The sequence below is a fragment of the Pempheris klunzingeri genome, chromosome 16, assembly GCF_042242105.1.
Source record: "Pempheris klunzingeri isolate RE-2024b chromosome 16, fPemKlu1.hap1, whole genome shotgun sequence".
NCBI lineage: Eukaryota > Metazoa > Chordata > Actinopteri > Acropomatiformes > Pempheridae > Pempheris > Pempheris klunzingeri.
The window spans coordinates 3292388-3310474 of record NC_092027.1 but is presented as its reverse complement, the minus strand read 5'-3'; the positions used below and the strand labels follow the sequence as shown (position 1 = coordinate 3310474).

Sequence of the window (18087 nt, the reverse complement as noted above, 5' to 3'; positions counted from 1 at the left end):
ACTCAGACTTCATCATCCCTCCTGTGTCTATGTCATCTATGAGCTGGAAGGGTTTTTATTTTTTTTATTTTTTAGAAATATTGCAGTACGTTCATATACCATTATAATCTCACTAAAAATCAAACTTTTTTTGTATGTTTTTAATCTAAGTACAGACGACAAGGAAGCACAGGAGGAGGCACACTTGGAATGGAGCGAAACCTCGCGAGATTTCGATGAGTTAACTTGAGCTAATGCCACGTCTTACCAGTAGCATCAGCGTAGACTGAAATATTAGCACTTTGCCAAACATATTCCAGGCAGGACAGAGAGTTATTCAGCGGCCCAACAGTCAGTGATATCTGACACACTCCGGTAAGAAACACTTTGTTTGTTTTTTATTGTTTGTGGCAGTTAGTGATGCTGCAGCAACATGTTAGCCAGCTGGATATTAGCTAGCTAACCAGCTAGCAGGCGTACAACTTGGAGGAAACCGCTGATCAGTTTTTTTTTTTTTTTTACTGTTTACCGTGAGATTAAAGTCGACACACAGATTATCACGTTAACGTACATCCACATGTAGAGAGTGAAGCCACCGACAAACAAACCCAAACACAAGGCAGAGCTACATCCCTCTTAGACGGGTGGCTGTGAGTTAGCAAACAAGGAGTGCATCGTAATAACATGTCCACAGTGAGCACCTCAGCAGGAATCACTGCCACCACTGCACATAGTGTTTGCAGCATTGCTGCAGTTTTACAATGCATATGTCAAAGATGGCACAACCTCCATGCCGGACAACAGGATTCCCAAAATGTGCTGCACAGCCGCCTGATCCTGCTCATACATTTAATTGGAAGAAAGCCCCATTTTGAGTCCTGTGCAATTTGAATACCTGCCACGTTGGAACTATAAAGTAACTGGCTGGTTTGGAGAGGAAATGGCAGCTGTGCATACAGGTGATAATACACCTCAACCCCACTGAAGGTGCACCGGTGTCCGATCGCTTGAACCAGATTTGGTGGTGATCTGGAACACGTTTTGGCTGCATGTGGTGTGTTGAGGTGTGAATGTAACAGGACACACAGCCACTGGCATTGTGATGTAAGTGTAGCACAACACAACTGTCTCACTGATTTTATTTCTCCACAAATGAAATAAAAGCAGAGCAGCATTTCCACACGGGTCATTCAGTAGTTTCACTGATGAGGAAGGGCACAAATGCTGCAATAGCTTTATTGTACGACTGACTGACTTCCTGTTGTCTTAATGCCACAGGGTTTGGATGGATAATTTCCTTTTGTTAACCACTTTCTATCTACTGCCCTTGACCACAGAGTGTCACTGTATGAAGTCACACTCACAGCTGTTGTGAATATTATGTAGCTACTGTGAATGTGTAACATCTCATGTGCAATAAAATAGGTTGTGTATTCCTCTCCAGTTGACTAATGTGTGCATATATGGGTGTGAGTCAAAATAAGCTAGCGACAAGTTGATTGTTCCTTTTTTATTTTAATAGCATTGCACATTCACATTTTTAAATCTACCATGAAAGTGACACCACTGGTGTATTTGCATGGGATAAATAGGGTTCATGATGTAGCAAGACAGAACATAGAGAACACAAGTATATGAGTGTAACCAGGGCCACTGAGTTTAATCATCAGACAGCCTGTGAGTTTTTATTTATTCTATGACTTTTCTCTTTGTCAGAGGGGATAATATGGGCTGTCTACGTCTGCTGGCACTGACACTGGCCACATCTGCACTACTGCTGCTAGCCTCCCATTCCACCAGCGCTCATAGCCATTCCCATGGCGACCACGGACACGCCCACTCCCACGGCCACCATCACCATGGCCACTCCCACGGAGACGACGGCCCGCAGGTGAAGATGTTCCACGGAGCGAGCAAGTGGAGCGCCGAGGCCAACCTCCCTCCACCGGAGGAGGAGCACCATGGACACGCACACGCTCATGATCACGGACACGCTCACGCTCATGATCACGGACACGCACACGCTCATGATCACGGACACGCTCACGCTCATGATCACGGACACGCTCACGCTCATGATCACGGACACGCTCATCAGGAGGATGTTGTGCGGGTGCACAAGGTGGAGAGTGGACACGGGCACTCACACGGAGGAGAGAGAGTGAAGAGGGAGGCAGAGAAGAGGGACGTGTTGGAGCTCTGGATGCAGGTGTGGTCATAGATTAGAATTGGAATAAAGAGTCGGTCATCATGGCTATGGCTGTTTGAAACGAGCTCAAAACGTTCTACATTAGACTTGGGAAGGAGATCCAGAGTTTTAACCTCTTACAGCAGCTATCAGTGGTGCCCTCAGGTCTGTCTGTTTCCTCCCATTCAGCTGCACAGTTCAAGCACTAACATGTAAACTCACCTGGATAAATATGGGCATGAGTCTGTTTAGGAAGAGCCAGTTTAACCAGAAAGTCTGTTTAGGCTCATAAAAGTTGTAGAAACATGTGAAAAGAATTGTTAAACAGTTTTGGAAATCTGCTATTATGCTTTCTTGCCTAGATTTAAAACCCTGCCTCATCATTTTCACACAGAGATTTTTCATTGATTGAATTGAATAGATTTGATAGAACATGTTAATTATTGAGATTTAGTCGTGCTGGTGGATGCCTCTGTGTAGACAGCAGTACTTGGGCTAAACAGATCCAGTCTGTGGAGCTTTCACTATGTCACTGGTTAAAACTGGTTTACTGTGGTTTATACAGCCATGCTGTGTTATCTAAGCCCTTAAAAGGTCACTGAGTAGTCAGTTTTATCCTCCTGCATAAGTTCCTCCATGTAATCACATATTTAACTGGTGAGTTGTTGGTACTGATCAATAACAGCATTGGATCCGAACAGATTCATCACACATGGTTTGCCTCTATACAGATCACTTTGCCTTTCGTCTCCTCTTCTCTTCTATTTCCTGTTTTGCCCTCGTGTTGCGTTGTTGATGATCTCTCAGTTGGATTCATTCTGTCCTGCGGGACACTAATGAAAAGTAAACTTTGGTCCATCCCTGTCCGCAGGCTATCGGAGCAACCCTGCTGATCAGCGCGGCTCCTTTCCTCATCCTGTTTCTGATCCCAGTTCAGTCCAACAGCGACCAGCACCAGAACCTGCTGAAGGTGCTGCTCAGCTTCGCTTCAGGGGGACTGCTGGGTGACGCCTTCCTCCACCTCATACCGCACGCTTTGGGTAGGTAATCGATCCACAGACGCCTGTTTTTTCTTGTTGTCTTCTTTGCTTGTTGCTGAGTTTTTCTTACTTTCTCCACCCTAAGATGTAGGCTAAGGAGGCGAAAGGATCTATTAAGGTGCATTTTCAATGTAAAATCCGTCACATCTGGCTCATGAGTTCACAAAAAGTCTACGACAGAGAAACTAGTCCTCTCTTTATTCAAATGCTGTCGACTCACCCATTTTGCTCTGGTTATGTTTTTCATAGCTCACATTCACTTTGCTCTTTGAGCTCAGATCGTGCTTTTCGTCCGTTTGCTCAGGCTCTGGTCCATGACTCATTCATTAATTCAAACCATTTTTGTGTTTGTAGTGTTTGGGGAAGGAGCAGCTCAGTCTCTCTGAGCTGTTAGACTTCTTAAAACAATAAATGTTAAATCATTATGCTTGAGGACAGCTAACATGGTGCTTACTGCAGCTGTAAGTTGGAGGGCTGTTCACCGTTTCTCATGATTATTATAACGTACATAATAACACCTCAGTGTTATTATTGTGGCTACACATGAGAGCACGAGCAGCTGCAACACTTTTTTTAAAGTGACACAGATACAGATAATGTTTTTAGTCAACTACTGACAACGATGAACAAATTCTCTCTGAAATCACAGACTTTGCAGGGCAGTCTTCACTTTGTCTGACTTTAATGTCTGTTTCCTCCTGTGTCCTATTTATTCTGCAGAGCCTCACTCTCACCATGGAGAAGATCACGAACACTCACACGAAAGCGAAGAATCGCACGACCACGGCCACTCCCACGGTAACCGTACATTTATGTGTAGTCCGCTGGTACTCTTGTTCTTAACGGCTGATCTCCAAGAGGTAGAAGAAATGTACAAAGACCAAAAGAATGTCTTGTATCTACTTTACATACATATATGGTGACTTTCTACCTGCACAGGAGCTGCCCACGGTCACATGATGTCTGTGGGTCTGTGGGTTCTCGGTGGGATCATCGCCTTCCTGGTTGTGGAGAAATTTGTGCGTCTGCTGAAGGGAGGACATGGACATTCCCACGGCCACTCACATGGTACATCAGTGGAGACTCATCTGCTGTTCGGAAATTCTTCCTGACAGAATATTTTCTTTGACAGAGATAGAATATTCATCTGCACAACACAAGTTTAAGATTGCTGTTTCTGGCACTGTTATTTCCTTATTCCTCCTTCTTTTCTCAGCATCTGATCTGGGGCTAATTTGAACTTTTAATACTGTTTTCAGATGCTCCCAAAGAAAAGGACAGTGATGGAGAAGAAGAAAAGGAAAAGAAGAAAGAGGACAAAGAAAGCAAAGACAAGAAAGTGCCAAAGAAAGAGGAGAAGAAGAGCACAGGTGAACAGTGCAGAGATTTCTTTTATAAATTTACCTTTTATTGAAACAAAGTAGATGAATTCAACAGCTCTGTATCCTGGTTGGTTACCAAACTGCAGTGCAGTGACATAAGATGCAGAGCACAAAAAGCGAGTGTGTGCCTAGTAACCTGGTATGCAGTTATCTGGAGATCTGCAGGTGAAATATGTTCATGTGTAGATGTTGATGTGAAAAGTGTGCTACAGCTTTTTAATGTGATGAAATATAGTGACTGACAGGGCGTTGACCTAAATGTCTACACTTCACAAGTTCTTACTTCAAAAGCAATGAACTGTATCACAACAAGGTTTTTCTTGAAACCCAGATATTCATGCCAGTGTTAAAAAAACAACCCTGGATGCATCAAAAGTAACTGAATAAATTGATTGTTAAAACATTATTGGTTTGCAAAATCTTTACTGAAATTGGACTTTGCCAACATGTTGTGTTATGTAACATCAGCGTCTTGTTGATCAGGTCCTTCATTGGCCGTTAGGGGGAAAATTATAATGTTGCTGCTTCCTGTGGGCAGAAACATGTTGTTCTTCTTTGTGATCTCAGCATCACCTCCATCAGACAGAAACGGCTGCACAGCTGTCGACTTGCTCCCTGACCCGCTGTCCCAGAGGGAGGCTTGCTGTTTACACAATATTTAAGATCCTAACTCCATTTATTCTCCATTCCCTCCTCTAAAGCAGACATCAAAGTGTCAGGTTACCTAAACCTGGCAGCTGACTTCACACATAATTTTACCGACGGCCTGGCAATCGGAGCGTCGTTCCTGGTTGGTCCGGCCGTTGGCGCCGTCACCACCCTCACCATCCTGCTGCATGAGGTCCCACATGAGATCGGAGACTTTGCCATCCTCGTCCAGTCTGGCTGCACCAAAAGAAAGGTAGCTGTAGTTTATAACTCATCGTTCCTTCACAGATAATCAGCAGGGCCTTTAAAAGACTATGAGCCTGAACAAACTGTATTGGCTCTCCATTAAATCTAAGGACTTCTTTGAAGGAAATATCCAACTTCAAGTTAGGATATAATTTTAGTTTATACATACGATAATAGTTTTTATTTTTTCATCCCCCCTGGCTTTCCTGTCCTGTCTAATAAAGCAGAAATGCCAAAAAAACACTAAACCTAATTAAAAAGAAAACAAGCTAAATTGGTCGCAGTTATATATTAATGCAGAAATGTTGTGAGAGCAAAGTTCACAACGAGAACATTAAGACCAAAGATTTTGTTCTAATGTACGTGTGGAGACTGTGCTGAAATACTGACAGTAGTAATCCTTTTCCCATCAGGCCATGTGTCTACAGCTGCTGACAGCCCTGGGAGCGCTGGCCGGCACAGCTTGCTCCCTATTGGCCGAGGGCGTGGGCGCTGCGGCGACCGCCTGGATCCTGCCGTTCACCGCTGGCGGGTTCGTTTACATCGCCACAGTGACCGTGCTCCCAGAGCTGCTGGCGGGCCGCTCCAGTTTCGGCCAGTCCCTCATGGAGATCCTGGCCCTGCTGTTCGGAGTCGGCATGATGGTGCTCATAGCCGAGTACGAGTAAGACGCAGCCGAGTCGACAGAAGCTCCTTACCGAGTGAGACAGAGAGGGAAAAGGTCAAAAAAGGTTTTAAGTAGAGCTCAAGTGGATTATTACTTGTCAGGGGTGTGTTTTCTTGTTTTCTATTAATTCTGCTTTGGGACGAACACCACCCCCCTGATGGCGAATGGATGATTTTTGTTAGTTTGTGTCTTTTTTAGCAGTTCACGTCCCAGTTTTGTGTTATTGTTTCTTTTTCGGCTTTTTAAAAACTGTTCCGCAGGAGAGACTGACAGCTGGAAAGAAACAACCTGGTGATAAAGTTTTTTTGAGGACTGCTGTGTTGTTCACCTCCATCAGGGCAGGAGGTGGAAGGTTCACTCGCCATTATCAGTACTTGGATCAAGCTTAAACTGACGGCCCCTCCAAGAGCGGCTTAGAGTAGATGAGCACTAAATTTTCTATTATTTTTGTGGTCGGGTCGGTGAAAGAGCAGCGAAAGCCACGCTCTGACTCAGTGACCTGCTCGGTTGTACGTGTTTAATGTTTCGTTTGGAGATATTGAATGTTAATATTTTTACATTCCAAAAATGAAAAGTAAATGTTGTGTGCTCAAAATGGCAGCGTGTTTACTCTCAAATCATTAAAATCTTTATGACCAGAAAACTTGCTTTTTATCTTCAACACTCAATCTTTTGTTTTGTTGCTTCTTCAGCTGATGGATAAAGAATGATCGACATGCTGACAGCTGTTATCAGCATCCCCAATAAACGTTCCTAGTTTTCAGTGATCACTTTTCGGTAAAAACTCTTAAAGCCGTTTTATGAGGTGATTGTTGAATGAATTGTCGTTTAACATGGATGTGCTGTTAACACACCTGACCACAAGGGGGAGCAACAGGTCAGCTAATGTCGGAGGGGTTGTTCTTTTTATCCTTAAGGGTCGAGGGGGGGCTCGACCCTTGGACTGTAACCAAGGTATGACACAGTGCAGAGCTGCCACTGTCAGCCTTCACTGCACACTTTCTACAACTTTGTCATCCAGTCAGGTGAGCTGCTGAGGAAGAAAGAAGTGTCTTGTTTAGGGGCCTGAGGGGCAAAGTGTGGCGTAACATTAACCTCAGTAAAATTAAATCAGAGTAAATAGCTGTGAGACAAAACTAAATGACTTTACTCACGTTGATGTATGCTTAGGCCCCCTGAAACCAAAGGGTATGCTGCTGTACGCTGAAGGGAAATTATCAACAGGTCCCTAATACTGAGGGGCGTTGAAACATGATTATTTAAAACATAATCATCTCTTTCTACAGTAAATATTGCACAAAATACACTTCTATATAATGGGCAGTATTTATTTTTTTGGAACACTTAGAACAATAACCGTCAAGGCACCTACAAATATTCACATTTACAATTTCATGATAAAGGACACAATACAATACAAAACCAAACGGCCTCCAACAGACGACTCTTATTCCATAAAAAGGTTTTCACTGCATTAAAAAAAAAAATTTCACTGCATTAAGTCAGTTGGTTTTTCTTTATCCAAAAATGAATACAAACAAAGATCATGATCTGATTTTTGGTAATGCTCTTAACAGTTTTGGTTCTTTTTTACCCATCAGACTTCAACTTCAAGAGGAGTTTTTACATCATCAATATATAAATATACACAACAAATACACAAAACATCTTCTCTTTTCACTTTGTAACTGTCTGGCTGTTTATTCATGGGAAAACTGTGTAAATTGTTACTGTGCAATAAAGATAGACGTCCAGAGAAACTGAAAAGTCTATAAAAGATTCCCTGATTTAAGACTTCCGATGATTTCTGCCTTGTCTGACTGGTAGATTTCCTTGACTAAGAACTTAATTAGTTTGTCTGTGACAGGAGATGCAGACAGTCACCCTTCATCGTTTTGTCCCTGAGTGATTTTCTTTTTTATTTTATTTCATCTAGAATATGTGTCATTTGTTTTCTGCATTCTGGTTCAATAAAGTCCTATAAAAACCCTATAGAAGACATTACTTGAAAAATAATACACATATTAAAGGCATTTTTGGTTTAAATCTTACGTACAGTGGATATTTCAAAGTGCTAAAAAGTGTTGTTTGTGCACAGACTGTTTACGCCAAAGTCCCTCCATCATGACTTCTGCTGTACAAGCTCAAGGGGAACTCATGATGACTGTCTTCAGGTTCAGACTCCTTCAGAGGTGGAACTAGAGCTGGTGTTGGACACAGAGCTGACCTGGGAGGAGAAACATCATGAATGCCACCACACCTGGAACACCTGGCAGGTGACTAAACTATATTTTCTGGTCTACCCTCAGCAGCAGCAGGGTGCAACTGGACACGTCAGGACGGTAAGGAAGGAAAGTAAGTGAAGGGTAATTGAATGTCTTTTTCTGTTATTAGGAAATTACAGCCAGAATAATTAGACTGAGCTAGATCCTGATCATGTTCAAATACTTGCTCATCAAATGTAGCTCATCAAAATAAAATACAGAATACTGGTATGAGAAAATATAGTTAATTAAAATGCAATTAATTTGTGATTGCAAATTAAAACAATACATATTTTTATCATATCACATTTAAGGCATTCAGTAACTAATTGTCGTACAGGTTGTTTTAAACCTGGGGATAAAAATGTGTCTTATTGACACTTATTATGTGACTTAGACTTTTACTTTATTGATCCCCCATGCTACAGCAGCAAGACAAGCAGTCATAGAAAAAAGAAATAAAGAAAACAACAGTAGCAAATAAGCAATAGACTTATTGAATAAAGTATTTTAAACATTTCAAATACACAAATACAAGTTAAGTTTTGTGCATAACCTCACTGCTTTGTAAACCTTTTGTTTTGTTGGTGTAACAGTCATGTATATAGTTCTGGCATCATTGCAGGTTGTCACAATAGTAGACAAGTAGCAGCAGCAGCAGCAGGAGGTGAGTACTTGCTGTAGCATTAGTAGAGACAGTAGGATCAGTAGTAGCAGGGATCATTAGAAATACCTTTTTGCCTGGCAGGTATATTCCTTCTTCAGGTTTTTGGTCTTTGGGCTCTGTGTCCAAAAAGGCAACATAATGGATCAGAGTGTAGATTCTGGATGAACACAAAAGAAAGAGAAAAATTAAGAATACCATTCAAATCAAAACCCTGTTGAGGAAGAAAAGGAGTTCTACGTAAGTGGTGACCTGTGACACAGCATGGCCAAGAACTGGATCACAACCGATGCAGCGAACCCTAGAATGAACATGAAGCCAATGGGATCGACTTGTGTGTCTTCTCCGGTGCCCTCGAGGTTGAGGCCGACCTTGGGGAGACTGATTGAGAAGGAGGCCTTGAAGAACTGGAGAGTAAACGTCGCCACCAGCCACAGGGCATTTAAGATGAAGAAGGTGAAGTTTATCTGTGTGTAATGAGTAATCAGTCATTTAACATGAACTGCACAGTGGTTTCCTCCTAGATGGTTCACTGCTCCACGCCTACCTTGTTTCTCAGCTCCCGCAGGTCATTGGTTATCTTTTTCTGTGTCTCTTTGTCATCAAGCAGGGGGTGCAGGTACTTCTCCAGAAGCTCTTTCCAGAACTCTTCCTCCTCCTGCAGAAAAAAAACAACTCTTTCAGCTAATTATTCTGTAAATGTCCTTCATGTTGAAGCTGCTTAAAACTCATACAGATAAGAAACACATTCACTAGTGTATTCTAAGAATCATCATCACTCTTAGCGTTTGAGTTTAACAACAGTAAAAACTCATGTGGAGTGTGAAAGATTGTGTAGTGTCCTATTATTACTGTACAATACAGGTTTTGGTCTAATATTGTTGGCACAGCAAATAACAAAAACTAATCTCTGTAAATGCCTTAATGATTGATCTGATTTTGTCGGCGTTGGGAAACTATATATGGTGAGCATCATTCTGATGAATTGGAGCAAGAATAAACCCTTGGCAGAGATTAAATGTGATTCAGAGACATATAATCATGCTAACCTGATAAAATGAGATGAGACATACACACCTGGTCGAGTGAGTCCTCCTGCAGCTGCATGTCACTGAACGCATGCTGTAGTTGTGTAACCCAACCTGGAGAAAAAAGCGAGACAGGGGGGTAACACATGACATCGCATTTAGAAAGTATGTTGGATTTGTCTTTTGCAAAAAAAAAAAAAACAACAAACATGCTGATTTATGTTGTTTGGACTTACATTGGGAAGGAGCGTCAAAAACAGGCTCCAGCTGCCTGAAGCACAATCATAAAAACTATTAGTATTATCACACACTTTAGATTAATGACGCATCCCATTTTAATCGGTTTCCACTGTCAGAACTCACCTCTGTTCTTCCTCTGGGATCCTTATGTCCTCCACAATAGTGATTTGGGACTCATGGCACTCTGGGATCAGGTTGTCCTGGCTGACACTGAGCTGCCCGTCCTTAGATCTCCCGCTGAACTTTTTACAAAATTTGACCCATGAGAAAAGTTGGTGGAAGGTGTTTTTGGCTGCAATGGTGAAGATCATCAGTTCAGTCAGCACAAACAACAATGCTGGAGTAGTGTTGCAGCATGACAATAAACATGTTTTCAGTTTCAACCCGGTGTCTACCTTTCTGGGTTGTTGTTTGCTGGCTGGTGGCTTCAGAACTGGCAACTCCAGCGGCACGTTTTGGCTCCCGGGTGCCCCAGGACACGTTGTTCATGTTGACCATGAAGTAAATGGTGAGCAGGAGGTACACACTTGGGATACAGATGATGTAAAGAAAGCCATAGAACACCAAGTGGATTTCCTGAGGGTGCATTATCGCAGTGATGATGTAAAGAATGGCCATAGAGATAACAAAAATGCTGCTGGGTGTGAAGATGGTTTGGTCTTTCACCATTGAGCCTGAAGACAGTTGAAGGTATGGAGAGCTTTTAGAATTAAAGCAGATTTAGGCAGCTCTACTTAAAAGACTTAAGCAAAGTGTCTGCATAAAGTTCTACATGTTTGGATTTAACTTACCAATAATGGACATCATCACCACCAACATGAGGAATGCGTATATGACACTCAAGACTCCTGCAACAGTGATCTGAGTGTCTGACTTGAGTTTGAAGCAAAGGATCAGGTAGATGACAGGAGGAATCACAGCTAGGACCAGGGCACCACTGGCATGGATGTTTAAAATGAAGGACAAACTACCTGGAGGCCACAATAGAGGATTTAAACAACATATATCCAGTGAAGTCCATTTGTTCTCAAAAGGTCACAAAGGTTTTTATGTGCTGAGATTATGTTGCCAAACACAAAACACAAACCTGCGACCAAAAGGCAGACGGTGGCAGGTGCCAGAATGGCCGAGGTCATGGCAAAGAACTGGTACAACATGAAGGGTCTGGAGATGGATGGGTTCCTCTTGGAAATTATGTTGGTGTCTCCCAGCAGATTTACCACGTTGGCCATTGTGGACGGTCCCCATCGCCGGCGCTTACGATGGCAAATAATCATCAGCATGATTGATGTGATTTTTGGCTTAATGACAACTTATACCCAATGAAAGCCACATTCATGGATGGTTCTGATGTCCAGATTCTCAATATGCAAGATGCAAATATATCAGTTCATCAGATCGCTGTGGGTATTTCATAACCATCATAAAATTAGTGGAAAGGTTCTGATCAGCTGTAGTTCTCACCTGGTTGTACAGTTCTTTGAAGTCCTCAGGGGCCTTAGTGTAAGCATCTGATGCTGCGTTGTACTCCACTCTCCATCCCTGTTTCAGCAGCAGGGTGCACAGCCAGCGGTCTTCACCTGCAGGAAACAGAAAATATATTAATATGTGACAGAAGTGGGGGAGGCTGATTGTGAAAGCTGCCACCGAGTGCAAGACAGGAAGTCCTGTCGAACAACATCTGTTACCTTGGTCGTACTGGATGTAGTGGCTTGCCTCTGTGGACTTGGTGGAGTATCGTTTCATCACGTTGTCATCCATCAGTGCCTCTGCTCTGAACAGACTGAAGCAGCCGGGGCTGCACAGCACGCAGCCAATCACGTGCTCTGCTGTCTTCTGCAGCCAGTGACTGACAGCGTATTCAAACTTCTGGAACCACACCACAGGGCCTGCAGAGGAAGCACAGCGGTATTGTAAACCTGAACAAATATGTTTGTCCAGTGTCCAGTCACTTTTAGTTTCTAAACATCAGTGGTACATATTAGAGCTATTTATTCATATGATTAGATAGATATTTTGTATTGTCTTTGTTTTTGCCTGTCTAAATTGTAGGATGTGCCAACCTGATCCAGTGGGGTGAATCCTGCCACATGCCGCCCCGACATGTGGGTACATTTTCAGACGATCAATGAGCAACATCACAGCAGCTGGCTGGAAGTCTGTGTCCCCATCTAAAGTCAGGAGATAGGTGTTGTGCTTCTCTTTCTGGAGGAACAGCCACAGTTTGCTTTGCTTTACATTTAGGATTTATTCAGAAATAGTATAGATGTGTGTTCAACCTCATCAAAAACAAAAGTGTTGTATGTTTCTCTCTTGTGTGTTTCTCGTTCTCTTATCTCACCTGGACCTCTGCTTTCAACTCATTCTCGTTCTCTAGCTTCTGCCAGCGTGCAAAATATTTGGTCATGACTTTCCAGCCCAGAAGATAGTAAAAGTACATGACCTGGAAAATTTGAAATTATTATTAACAAAACTAATATTTCTCACGATTTAAGTATTCAAGCATTGTCCCACATGACAAAGATGTTCCATTGCGACCGTAGAACATTTTGGACACTCATTTCTAGATATGCAGAGAACTGAAAATGGTACATATGAATGCACCTACTTGGGTCTGCAAGTCATTGTTTTCCTACCTGAGACCATCTCTTCTTATGGCGGATGTGTTCTTTGTCCTTGAAGTGAACCATGATGTTGTTCCCTTGGGGCATGGTGACCACAAGACGACCTCCGTACGGTGTCCTTATGACCTTCTGATCAGGAATCTGCTGCTGCTCCCTGAACAACTTATCATCAATGTTTGTGAAGATGCTAATGACGGAGAACAAGAGAACAGAGAACAAAGAAGTGATTTCTACTTCCTGAAAAAATGTTTGTCTGGTGGTGTGCCGTGCTGTGGTGCGTTCTTACCCATAAACTTCCACTAGGATTGCCACAAGGTCCTTCGCATATTTGTTGAGGTGACGCCCCCGACTCCCCTCAACATCTTCGAATGCGTCATCAAAGTAGATATGAGCTTCAAAGGTGAAATCATTGAACTTTGGCTCTTTCTTTGGTCTGTACCTGTCAAGTCTGCAGTGTTCAGAGAAACCGATTTTGATGAAGTATATTTTTTGGTTGTAACTATTGTCTGTTGCATTTCTTGAAACTGAATTGCAAGACTCTCTTGGTAGGTAATTTGTTGAAGTGTTGAAAATCAAGAAACAGAGTCTCCATGTTCAAAACTCTAAAACTAAAATTATTTAACTAAGAGAGATATAGTTTGGGGAATGGCAAGATGTTACTTTATAGAATCTTATTGCCAAAAAAAGGAGAAACTCACCGGAATATTGAGATAATGATGTTCATCATCTCATCGTAGGTCTCATGCCACATGGTCGCACACAGATACACCATCACTGTCTCAAATGGCCTAGATCTCAACATAACAACATTTTCAAATTTCAGAAACATACTTTTGCTTGGAAAAGAGATAATGTAACTCTAACTTGACAGATTAAAAAAGTCCAAATACACCTTGAAGAATCAACAACCTTTGGATGATTCTTGTGAGGGACCTCTCGTACACACACACAGCACACACACTTACTTCCTCATCTTGTTTTTGGTCTGGATGTCGATTCGGGTGTTGAGGAGCAGGGACTGCTCGATAAAGGCCCCTTCATACAGCCTCCTGATGAACAGGTCTTGGGTCCTCTGGATACGATGGATGTTGAGGTACCACAGATGGAGTGTGGCCAACACAAGACCGAGCCACCAGAACACAGCTGAACCTGATGGAGGATTAACAAACACATTGGATCAAAATTCCACTTTTGGATGCTGTAAAATGCCTTAATATCTGCCATATAATGATTTTTTAATATATAACTAAATTCATAAATTGCATTGTAACTTTTACCAAGCTCTACTATTACCTGCCAGTACGCCAATGTCAGTTATCTTGGACATGTCCAGGACACACATAGTGTGTGTAACATCCAAAACCAGACGTGGGAACACTCTGCCATCCAAGCTGTGGTTTCTTCCATCTACAACTACATTACAGTAACCTGTGAAGTTGATGCTTTCAGTCCTGTTGAGACTTGTTCTGTAGTCCTGATAGTAAACAATGACGGGGATGATGAGCAGAGCCACGGCAGCCAGAGAGGCCAAGTACAAAGGCAGGATGAAGCATCGTCGCAGGGCGTGCATCTTACAGGCCGCAACAGCAAACCAGTGGCAGAGTGCAGAGGAGATCAGCTGGACCCCAATGATGATGCCGATAATTTTTGTCTCACGCCTTGGGATGGAGGTCACTATGTCCCAGTCCATTTTGAGTAGAGGAACACAGGCTGCGAGCACGCAGGTGGTCACCACAATCCTGAGCAGGCTGGAGAGGATGTACAGCATGTTCTGGCATTTTGCCATGTCTTTGCACAGGTTCTTGACGAAGACGGAGCTGCTGTTCTCGCTGATCAGTCTCAAGTAGCTCTCCCACCAATTGAAAGACACCAAGAAGGAGCTAACAACAGCCAGACCCAACCAAATGGCCATCTTGATATCAGTTTGAATCTTCCTAATGTATAAGAAGAGGAACAGGACGTAACCCAGCAAAATGAGAATGAAGGCCGTGATAGATGGCAGCAGGAGGAGGCTCCTTTCCTTGGCACTGCATTGGGCCACCACCTGTAGGAGCGCAGAGAGGATGGCTACACTATTCAGTATTGTCAAGTTAGTCACAATGTCCAAGTGTGGCATTGACACTATTGTGAGAATTGCTGCACCCAGAGACACCAGGAGCTCAAAGAAGAGAACCTGAAGAAGAGACAGAGGGAGAGTGAAATTTAATACTGTGGTAAAGAAAGGGTGTCAAAATACCTGCCAGGCCGTGTTGCATAAGTGAGAGAAGAGATGAAGTTAAGAAATATTGTCTCTCATCTTACCAGGGCAGTTGTTTTTTTTCCTGGTAGCTTTGATGTTTTGTAGCATGCCTTCCAGATGCTTTTGAGAAATAAAAGCACACTGGAGGCGATGACAGAGCAGCCAATACACAACAGAGCAACGGGTTTCTGCTCATCTGGGAGGGTCTTTGTGCCTTTGTTGGACAAGGTGATGAGGAGGAGGAAAGAAGTCTGTAACCAAGTAGTTAATCAGTTAGTTGATACTGTGCAATGAGGGCAGTGGAGAATCAGCAGCTCTTTCATAGACATTATGTAATCATTCTGAGTTGAGTTGACAAAGGAATGTGGTTGACCACGGGTCTATCTAGCTGCGACTTTATGTGATGCCATTGCAAATTGAATAGTAACTTCTCCAGTTTCTTGCTGTGGTCATATTCATATGCCGTGATAATGTACGACAAAAGATCACCTTGCTACATAGTGCCGATCCAAACACGATCACAGCAACGACACACAGAGAAATGATCCTTAGTAGCTTGATCATTTTCCATGGTGTCTGTTCATCTTCAATTACTGGGAGGTCTCGACAGGTATCCCATGGCCTCCTAAATACAAACACCAAATCACTAAGGTCTGATGTAAGAAGGTAGGTAGTAAACTAGTGAGGTAGGAAATATAATAAATACACATTTTAAGCACAACATTAAAGTAGTTATGATGTGTTAAATAAAGAGTGACAAAAAGAATAATTGATTATACAGTGGCTTGCAAAAGTATTCAGCCCCCCTGAACTTTTCCACATTTTGTCATATTACAACCACAAACATAAATATATTTTATTGGAATTTTATGTGAAAGACCAACACAAAGTGGCACACATATTGTGAAACTTCACAATTGTGAAGTAGAAAGAAAATGATCCATGATTTCAAATTTTTTTTACAAATAAAAAACTGAAAAGTACAGTGTGCAAAAGTATTCAGCCCCCTTGAGTCAATACTTTGTGGAACCACATTTTGCTGCAATTACACCTGCAAGTCTTTTGGGGTATGTCTCTACCAGCTTTGCACATCGAGAGACTGAAATTTTTACCCATTCTTCTTTTCAAAACAGCTCAAACTCAGATTAGTCAGTTTAGTCAGATTAGATGGAGAGCGTTTGTGAACGGCAGTTTTCAGATCTTGCCACAGATGCTCGATTGGATTTAGGTCTGGACTTTGACTGGGCCATTCTAACACATGAATATGTTTTCTTTTAAACCATTCCATTGTAGCCCTGGCTTTATGTTTAGGGTCGTTGTCCTGCTGGAAGGTGAACCTCCGCCCCAGTCTCAAGTCTTTTGCAGACTCCAACAGGTTTTCTAGCGTTTTGCATTTAGGCCAAAAAGTTCAATTTTGGTCTCATCTGACCAGAGCACCTACTTCCACATGTTTGCTGTGTCTCCCACATGGCTTCTGGCAAACTGCAAACGGGACTTCTTATGATTTTCTTTTAACAATGGCTTTCTTCTTGCCACTCTTCCATAAAGGCCAGATTTGTGCAGTGCAGACTAATAGTTGTCCTGTGGACAGATTCCCCCACCTGAGCTGTGGATCTCTGCAGTTTGTCCAGAGTCACCATGGGCCTCTTGGCTGCATCTCTGATCAGTGCTCTCCTTGTTCGGCCTGTAAGTTCAGGTGGACGGCCGTGTCTTGGTAGGTTTGCAGTTGTGCCATACAATTTCCATTTCCGGATGATGGATTGAACAGTGCTCTGTGAGATGTTCAAAGCTTGGGAAATCTTTTTATAGCCTAACCCTGCTTTAAACTTCTCCACAACTTTATCCCTGACCTGTCTGGTGTGTTCCTTGGACATCATGATGCAGTTTGCTCCCCAATATGCTCTTAACAAACCTCTGAGGCCGTCACAGAACGGCTGTATTTGTACTGAGATTAGATTACACACAGGTGGACTCTATTTAGTCATTAGGTCAACATTCGATCATTCAGCAATCATCAGGCAACTTCTGAAGGCAATTGTGTGCCACTTTGTGTTGGTCTTTCACATAAAATTCCAATAAAATTTATTTATGTTTGTGGTCGTAACATGACAAAATGTGGAAAAGTTCAAGGGGGCTGAATACTTTTTCAAGCCACTGTACTTGTCTCTATGTCTGCTTTAAATTACATTATAATGTGTTATACATAATTGATTGTTTGTTTATATACCATATAAATAATTAAAAGGGAAAACTTCACACTGTCTGATTAAATGAGTGCATAACCAATTGACCTTGTTTGCATGAAAACGTAAATAACCACAACTACTGAAAAACATCAAACTACAAAATAAAAATAATTGAAGGGCTTCCTAATATTTCATTATTTTAAATAAATGACCTCTAATCAAATAAACAAGTTTTGGTTATATCTTGACATTTACTTTGATTTGAATGAAAATAGATACAATATCAATGTGTGTACTTACTTGGTCATAGTTCTGTCTTTCTCCATGATGATTATGGCAGATGGAAGCTCTCTGTTTGAACATCTGCTATGACAGGACACCTGCATAACTTACTGTTACTAAGGGCTCGTAGCCCCGCCCTCACGAAATAAGTGTTTGCAGCAGGTGAGCAGTGAATCCAGGTGAACTGAAATCAGAGCAGACTGCACCAGAACATAGTTGTGGTTAAATTGAGGCTCCAAACAAATCATTTGGATTTCAATAATAAAATATTAGCAAAGGTAATTAAAATTGAATGAGTAATAAGCTTTCATGTTTGCAGGCTTTTCTCTAGTGTTGTTTTAAACTTATCAGATACATTCTCATGCTCCTAGATACAGAATTCATGTCCAGTTGCTGCTTTCTTTCAGCAT

At 42.2% G+C, this 18087-nt stretch overlaps 2 protein-coding genes across 3 annotated transcripts; one reads left to right on the top strand and one right to left on the bottom strand.

Annotated features, from left to right (window-relative positions):
- Positions 1-225: 225 nt before the first annotated feature.
- slc39a7 (solute carrier family 39 member 7) lies at positions 226-6793 on the top strand. 2 transcript variants are annotated; one of them, XM_070846102.1, is made up of 8 exons: positions 226-354; positions 1696-2188; positions 3039-3207; positions 3928-4005; positions 4147-4275; positions 4467-4577; positions 5294-5490; positions 5897-6793. In XM_070846102.1, exons 2-8 carry the CDS (start codon positions 1706-1708, stop codon positions 6149-6151), a joined length of 1422 nt encoding a protein of 473 aa, XP_070702203.1. In that variant the 5' UTR covers positions 226-354; positions 1696-1705; the 3' UTR covers positions 6152-6793. The 2 variants fall into 2 exon arrangements, with proteins under 2 accessions (XP_070702203.1, XP_070702202.1); XM_070846101.1 differs by having other exon boundaries at positions 5291-5490.
- A 681-nt stretch (positions 6794-7474) lies between these two features.
- Positions 7475-17083, bottom strand: LOC139215796 (chitin synthase chs-2-like). The gene is made up of 20 exons (XM_070846821.1): positions 16811-17083; positions 14264-15143; positions 13936-14119; positions 13669-13764; positions 13257-13418; positions 12983-13157; positions 12688-12789; positions 12410-12578; positions 12035-12235; positions 11811-11926; positions 11434-11602; positions 11138-11317; positions 10742-11020; positions 10470-10638; positions 10343-10377; positions 10156-10220; positions 9626-9736; positions 9331-9545; positions 9148-9238; positions 7475-8377 (listed from the first exon to the last, which is right to left on the bottom strand). The coding sequence occupies exons 1-20, from the start codon at positions 17081-17083 to the stop codon at positions 8327-8329; spliced, it is 3723 nt and encodes a 1240-aa protein (XP_070702922.1). The 3' UTR covers positions 7475-8326.
- Between the last annotated feature and the right edge of the window lie 1004 nt (positions 17084-18087).